Source organism: Pleurodeles waltl, chromosome 12 (genome assembly GCF_031143425.1).
Source record: "Pleurodeles waltl isolate 20211129_DDA chromosome 12, aPleWal1.hap1.20221129, whole genome shotgun sequence".
Taxonomy (NCBI): Eukaryota; Metazoa; Chordata; class Amphibia; order Caudata; family Salamandridae; genus Pleurodeles; species Pleurodeles waltl.
In genome coordinates, this window is record NC_090451.1 from 713673651 (window position 1) to 713681995 (window position 8345).

The window sequence follows — 8345 nt, forward strand, 5'->3', positions numbered from 1 at the left end:
TGCAGTACCGATAAGGTACAGTGTGTGGGTGTGTGTGAGACTTACATCTATTCCACAGCCGCTGCTATTGTCTGATGCCCATTGGATTCTGCGATGTCCTCCCTCTGTCAGCAAACGGCCACCGGTACACTGATTGTAGAACTCTAACATCAAACTATGGGTGGTGGGAATCCATCAGCCTGACAACTAGGAAGTGCACTTTGTCATGGCGGTTGGTGGCTGAGCCGTAACACATGCAGTCTGCTTGACAGAGTACTTGGGCCCACCGCTGTAGCTGAATCGCGGTAACACCGTCAAGTTCTAAATCAGGTACTATATCAGAGGGTTCAACGTGGACCTAAAAAATATTACTCTTACAGAATGTTATGTTTTGTTGTTAAGTTATTGCGTTGCCAAAATCAGCCTCATTTCAAATTAGACATCCTGGTGCTATTGGCTAACAGTTATGGACCAATGACCAAAGTGGGTCTTCAAAAATCTTCTGAAGGTTAAGTAATCCTCGATAAGCCGGAGATGACTGTGGGCAGCATTCCATAGAGTAGATGCTGCACAGGAACATCCTCTTTCACCCCATTTTTCTCTGCTGATTCAGGTCAATACAAGACTACAAGCCGTGGTTAACCTAAGGTAGTCACTGGCAACATATACTGTAAGTAGTTTCTAGTTCCTTGATAAATCATACCCAAGGATAAGCAAGTTTGGGTTTGCTTAGACCAAGTGGTCATCTGGTTGCCATGTTCTGGTCTTATAAGATAATAAACAGTTCACTATACTAATACAGTATGTTTACTGTTTGCTTTACATAGCAGAATTATGTGTTTTCAAAACTTTAAATAATATTTGCTCCATCATGACATGCACAATGAAACCTGCTCATCAAAATACAATAACTGTGTGATAGGCAAAAATAGTGAGTAGTTTCCAGTTCACAACAATACATGGACAAACACATTCACAGCCAAATAAATGAATGAAGAAATTAATTAATTCTTGATGAATGTCAGGATACATTAATAGATTTATGACTATGTGACTGAAGCCATGACAGTATAGTAAATCATTAAGCATACAATGTCTTCTTCACATTGCTGCACAAAAGAATGTTGACCACCTTTTGCTTTTTAAGAGCTCTTTTCACCTCCTTATTTCTTAAACTATAAATCAGAGGGTTCAACATGGGGGTTAAACAAGCATAGCAGACAGAAAATATCCTATCCATGGAGTGACTTGAATTGGGTTGAGCATACGTAAGAATTGTGGTCCCATAAAGCAACACTACAGAGACTATGTGGGAAACACAAGTGGAGGCAGCTGTCCATCGGCCCTCGACTGATCGGATCTTCATGATCTTTGAGATAATGAATGTGTAAGTGATTATGATGAGTATAAAAGGCACCATTAACACCAAGACACATATTGCTGTGGTCACAACTTCTGTGATAAAGGTGTCCCCACAAGCCAGCTTCGTGAGTGACGGAACATCACAAAAGAAGTGAGGTATTTCATGAGACCTGCAGAAGGGTAAGGTAAAGGTCATAATGTTCATGGTAAGGGAACAGACCAGCCCTGTGATCCAGGAGCCTGAGGCCAGCTGAACACACATTGAACCTCTCATGATGGTTGTGTACCGAAGAGGGATGCAAATTGCTACATAGCGGTCAAGGGACATGACTGTCAGTAGTATGCAATCTGTGATGCCAAACATGGCAAAGAAGAACATCTGTGCCACACAGCCACTGTAGGAGATGTGCATGTCCTTGAGCAGTAACCCTCTCAGGGTTTTTGGAAGAGTAGTGTTAATGAAGAAGATGTCCACCAGAGACAGGTTTCTGAGGAAAAAGTACATGGGCGTGTGGAGGGCCAGTTCCAGAGTGAGAATGACAAAGATTATTAGGTTTCCAATGAGGGTTATCAGGTATATAAGGATAAACATGACAGAGAGAAGCTGCTGTTGCTGGGGTGATGCATCTGAGAAGCCCAGGAGAAAGAATCCACTCCCAAGAGTTAGGTTGGATGTATCCATTGGTGCACTGCTTTCAAGCTGCAGAAGAAATAGAAGATATAATAATGTTACAAAGGATGTGTTACCAACAGTAAATATTATTTTTCACTTTCAACAAACATCTAAAAATATAAAAAGTCTGATAACTATGAAATCAAGTCACTCCAAATAGGAGATGTCTTTCTAATGACAGTGCAGGGTGGATCATTTCTATAATAATAGGTCACTACAGGAGACTGAAAATGAAAAGAAAACAAAGTGGTGAAATCTTCTCCAAAGTCACTAGGATGGCCGAAATTACTTCACATGCCCCTCACCCACCACTCCAGTAACAGCGATGGAAACAGTTAATCTCATGGCATTCCAAGAAGTGACAGTGCATGACCTATGGTCAAGGTGACGTTACAGGTGTTAGCATCTCCCAGCATTGAACCATGCTAACATTACAGCAAGTGGTACCATGAAACTGAATAGTAAAGTCATGCTGCAAGTGTAAACTAAATAAATTAAATAACATTTTCAGCGTCAAATTTCACCTCTGCCTCCATATGCCTCTCCCTTAAGCTGGACATATTTCACCATAATCACAACACTCCTCCTTTAGCATCCTAGGCAACGCAGCACACCTCTTCTCAGCGGCCTGCATGCAAGAGTGGAAGTGCCACTTGCTGTCATATCAGGTTTTTGAAGGAGGAGTGAGTACCTTGAGATCATCAATGCCGGTGACCGTCCAGCATAGGAAGGGCTTCCAATTAGTATAGTGTGTGAGCATTCACTGGAATCAAGCTGCGCACACATGGGAACGTGTCCTAGGACAGAACATTACCAGTGAATTGCATTTCCCAGGAGGCCACAGGCTCTGCCACGACTAGACCGATGGCAGCAATCTTAAAATCTGTATGACTTCCCTCATAGTGCTTGGTAGGTTTGCTTGGGAATGTGTTCTACAGTGTTGCTGCAGACAGACATCTCTCCATGCATGTTGGTTTTCAAACATTAGGACATCTAGGGCTGGGTGGTCAAATATTACTCACTGACTTTATGGAAATCATTTCTGATTGGGTCACAATTCCACCTACCTCATCAAAATTCTTGAGAAAGAGTGCAGATTGTAATTCACTCTGATTTGGATGCCATCACAGGGATGTTGGCCTGCTGGAGTTAGCAGACCACCGTGTCTGTGATCACATTTAAATTAGGTACCTGCTTTTTTAAATGCAGCCCATTTTCCTTAAAGGAAACTGATCTTCGTTTGTAAAAAAGATTGGGAAAAAACCTCTATATTTACATTTACATGGGGGTTAGAGAATATGTTGCTATCTCCTTTGAGGAGTCGGTAACCTATCCATGGTTTGCAATCATAACTGTGAATTAGAGTTTGGAAGGGACTGCCTAAACACACCCTTTCCAATTTATGATTTGTAATACATTTCTAAACCCATTTTGTGATTCGAAATCCAGTTACTGAATTTCAAAATGGGTTTAGCATATTTGTGAAGGCCATTTAACAATTAAAAACGTTATTTAGTGAATCACATGCTTTGCAACCACTTATTGGTTACATACATCTGGTTCCAAGTGTCCTAAAGGTTAGGTTGTAGATATTTAGCTCTCAGAGAGGTATCTTGACACTGGATATGAAATTGTAACTATTTTGCACACTTGTTTTAAATCTAAAAACTTATCTCCTGCTAAAGTTCCTGGGATGGAACAGGAAAATGTAAAAGGACATTTCATATTCATACAAAATGTTAATACACAAATGTATAAGGTATTAGAATTCCGGTATGATGGTATCTTTTTCATTTCATAGCCGTGAGCACATAGAGAGAAAGGTCTGAGATGTTTAGAGTTGAGATACGTCATTAAACTCAACACAAGGATACTGATTGAGTTAAATACTGAGGAAGACCTATATGCACATTTGTATTTTCTCTTTCTTTATAGCAATTGAGGGGCTGTGCGGAGGATTTTAATCACTTAGGGGCTCACTACGAGTGTGGTGGTCCAAGGACTGCCACACCTGCATTGACGGTCAGACCTTGTTGCACTTCGAATAGTTAGGTGGGGGGACCAGTCTAAAGACCACTGTCTGCAACAGGATCACATATCCCGATGGGGTGACAGCAGTTGGGTTTGTAACCAGCCATGATGGCACTGAAGTCAGCTCTCCTTGGCTGATTTAAAATGCCACTTTCCCCCAGCCTTTTCATGGTGGGGACCCACCAATTCCGGGGGCCAGAGTGGGAGCTCTGCACTGCCCAGCAGCATTGGAATGCGCACTGTCTGCTTTGCAGACAGTGCACATTCTGAGGGTTCTGGACGCCCCCTGTGTAAAACGATATAGGATTCGCCTCCCTTAAGGGACCAGAGTCCTGTTTTGTAACACGGTTCCCGCCAGACAGACCGGTGAGAACACGTATTACAATGTTCCCACCGGTCAGCCTGGCAGAAACATTGTAATACATACGATGGGTATGTCAACCGGTCATCCTGGCAGAAACATTGTAATACATACAGTGGGGATGTCAACCCCACGGTGGTGGTGTCCTTCTGGTGAGTTTGGTGGTCCCACAGTGGGACTACCAAACTCGTAATGGGCCATTTATATTTAGGTTTGCACTAGGTCACCTTAGGGAATAAGCACTTTATTAAGCATGATTCATGGGCTATTTATGAATTTACCAATGTGAGTAATGTACGATCAAAATTGTAAACTAACAAAATATTATTGATGAAATATGCCTATAATTCAATGGAATACCAATGAATAATGGACCATTTTAAAAGTAGATTTGCCCACTTAGGCTAAATCCACGTAAAGTATAATGTGTATTAACTCAGGAGTATAAGATATATATTGAACATATACATTATTTCCATTAGCCTGGTATATCATTTCAAATCATATTTAAATTATTTGTTGTTTTGTTGAGATTAAAGGCACATAACATTGAAATGTAATAAGTTAACATTGTGCATGTAGCACTTTTTAGTAGTGTTTTCTATGTTTTATGCCACGTAGCATGTTTGCACTTTAAATGTGTTTTCATAATGGCGCCCTGTATTGTGAGCAAAGATGCATGGTGGCCAAAATGCGGTAGCACTTTAATAAAGGATAAAACAAGTTTCACTGTGGTGTGGCAGCCACCTTCTCTGACAATGGATGAAATCGGGGTATTATATGTTAAATGTTCAGGTATTTCTAAATCTTGGTGTCTCCTAGGAGCAGGAGGAGTATTGCTGGTGGCCTTTTTAGTTTATCATCCAGCAAAGTAAACTTCAATATACTTCATAACACATGACACAGGTAAGAGATGCACAGCACAGAGCTCACTGTAACCTTATCAACTACTACATTATCTTATCACCTAAGAGAGAGTTCTCAGCAGATAGTCCTGTCTCATCTGAACCACTACTGCAAGCACTAATGAACAAAGTAAAATGACTAACCATATAGGCTAGTCTATTTAGTCTATTGGAAACCAATATTTAAGTTCACTTCGCTGGATGAGGTCATCAGTGATGTCATCAGTGATGTAATTTGAGATGTCACCTGTGATGTCATCAGTGGTGTCACTGACCATGTAATGAGTGATGTAATATGTGAGGTCATTAGCAGTGCAATTTGAGGGTGTCAGTTATATTGAGCTCAGATAACTATAACTGCCGAATTTCTATGGTTTTGTGTGTGTAAAATGTGGAATTTCTATGGTTTTGTGTAAACCTAACTACAACTTCCCTGTAATGTTTGTTTTTTTAGTAAATGTCTACGTTTTTTTAAAATTCTATTTCCTAACTATAACGCCCTGTTACCTTTTTTTAGTGAATATGCATATGTAACAATATGTAGCAATTAATTAAACTATTATGATGGATGTAAAAAATGTGTGGAAACATTTTTCTAAAATAATATGATCACAAAAGCATAGAAATAATAAAACATAAAAACATACAGTATTAAATAGCAATGCGAAAAACTACTATTAATGCATATTTTACTTGCTAGGGATTATTTTCCAATTCCCACTCCATCTTTTGAAACAGTGGTATACCTGTTGGACTTTGGATGAGTAACATTTACTTTTTTTACCTTAATCTAAGCAATGGGAGGTTAAAAGTTGGTCTGCGGAGGGATTCGATTTACGATTCACACCCCAGTCTGCTCAACAGTAGGGAAAGTGTTGGACTCAGAAGAGTTAAATTTACCATTCCTACTCCAGTCTAGACAACAGTACTGCACATGTTGGACTTTGGAGGAAATACAAATAACATTGCCCCTCATAATCATTTGGTACATAACATGTAAATATTCTAAATCAGAAATACATACAATCATATTGTAAACTAAAAAATGCTTATTATTCAGAACATAAAATAATACTACATTATTTAAATAAAAATATAAAAATAAAAATATGGTATATAAATTAACTGCTGTACCACAAAATACATTAAACTCCATAAAACACTTACATAAAATACAACAATTTTAGTTGAAAACATTAATTAATCAAAATACACTTTCAAATACAATAAATTAAAGTATATTTTATTAACATTATTATGAAAACACTTGGGCCCGTATTTTTACTTTTTTTAGCGCCGCATTTGCGCCGCTTTTTGACGCAAAACGGCGCAAACCTACAAAATACAATGGTATTTTGCAAGTTTGCGCCGTTTTTGCATCAAAAAACGACGCAAATGCGGCGCTAAAAAAGTATAAATACGGGCCTTAATACTAAATTGATAACTAATAGAAATGATATATGTATGTTCTCCAGTATTGGATCTTTCATAGATTCACATGCTTGAATCATCCCCGTCGTCGAGGTGGGAGCCTCACGGTAAACTTAAATACATAAAGCAGTAAGTCAGTAAAAGTAAAACCAGTAGGCCCAGTAGGCCTCATAGGGTATTTTACAGTCTATCCACTTTGTTTTGTGAAAAGACCAAAACTTCTGTATCAACCAATCAGGATTCAGCCCCTCCCAAACACTCCCAACAGAGGCTGAATTCCCTCAGATTTTCTACTGCACGTCGTGTGAAGGGAGTCTCCCTGAGCTGTGCTCAGTTTTTTCCTTATTTCTGACTGAAGATTGTTTTCTCTCAGGAAACTAGCTCCACAGCTTTACCATGTCTGAAAAGACAAAGAAGGGTCTGTTCAGAGACTGTGACAATTGTGGGAGGAAGAGACTGCATGTTGATGATCCCCACAAGAAGTGTATCTACTGCCTCCATCCAGACCACAAGGTGAGAGACTGCAAAATCTGTCGCACCTTTAGTCAAAAAACCCTCAAGGACCGTGAAGGTAGACTTCTCATATGGCTGCAAAAACAGAAAGCCATAGAACATCCTTCCTCAGACGACAGCGAAGCGTCATCACAGGCTTCTCGCCCTCAGAAAAGAACAGGTGAGAGTAGTAGAGGATCTGATGAACCACCAAGGAAGGTGCCCAAAAAGACAAAACAAGTCTCTACTGAGGCAAAAAAGGATGTTTCCCACTCAGAGACATTGAAACATTTGCCAAAAAAGGTTAATTCAGAACCTACTACGCCTTTGAATCGAAAAAGCACCTAAAAAAAGGCATCCCTGTCTCTGTCACCCCAAAAAGAGCCAGAAAAAGTCTCTTCAGCGAAAAAACAACCGTCGACGACCACCCCGTCAACGACGGTGTCGACGGTAACATCTACTACAGTGTCGTCGACGTTCCCAACACCGGTTTCACCAATGATTATGACGTTGTCGGCGTTATCGTCGACGACGATAATTACGGCAACAAATTTTAAGAAAGCTTCGTCGGCAACCACATCGTCGACGGCGGAGGCCTCCTGGGTTCACCAATCGACCAGGGCACTCCCAACTATGAAGCACCTCTCAATGAGGTTTAAAAAGGCACTGCCGACGACGGCACCTACAGAAGATACGTCGACGAAACAACCGTCGTCTATAAAGGGCCCGTCGACGAAGGGACCATCGACGAAGGACCCGTCAGCGAAGACGCCGTCAATGACGGAACCGTCGACGAGAGAATCATCGACGAGAGAACCGTCGATGAGACATCGGTCGACGAGGGAACCGTCGACGAGGGAACCGTCGTCGATCATATCGTCCACAGCACTAACAGTGTATAAGCCATCCACCTACCTGGATACTTCGCCGCACCATTCCTCATATCATCAGGACGACTCCACCAGGTTCTTACCCCTTTCACTTATTAACATGTGGGACAAGGCGTCTAATATTCTGCCAATGCATATCTCACCAAGTAAAGTGTTGCCATACCCACCACAGCATCTTTTAGATGATAATGACAATGATGCATACTCTCAAAACGACGGAA

At 40.7% G+C, this 8345-nt stretch overlaps 1 protein-coding gene across 1 annotated transcript; it reads right to left on the minus strand.

Annotated features, from left to right (window-relative positions):
* Window positions 1-1060: 1060 nt before the first annotated feature.
* Window positions 1061-8109, minus strand: LOC138267301 (olfactory receptor 2G3-like). Its single transcript, XM_069216158.1, has 2 exons — window positions 7921-8109; window positions 1061-2041 (listed from the first exon to the last, which is right to left on the minus strand). The coding sequence occupies exons 1-2, from the start codon at window positions 8107-8109 to the stop codon at window positions 1061-1063; spliced, it is 1170 nt and encodes a 389-aa protein (XP_069072259.1).
* Between the last annotated feature and the right edge of the window lie 236 nt (window positions 8110-8345).

Excerpts from the sequence above, each read along its gene's own strand:
- LOC138267301 (XM_069216158.1), bottom strand. The coding sequence starts at position 8,109 with ATGATCGACGACGGTTCCCTCGTCGACGGTTCCCTCGTCGACCGATGT. Across the intron at positions 2,042-7,920 it reads GTTTCGTCGACGTATCTTCT|CTTGAAAGCAGTGCACCAAT; the intron begins GTAGGTGCCGTC and ends TTTCTTCTGCAG.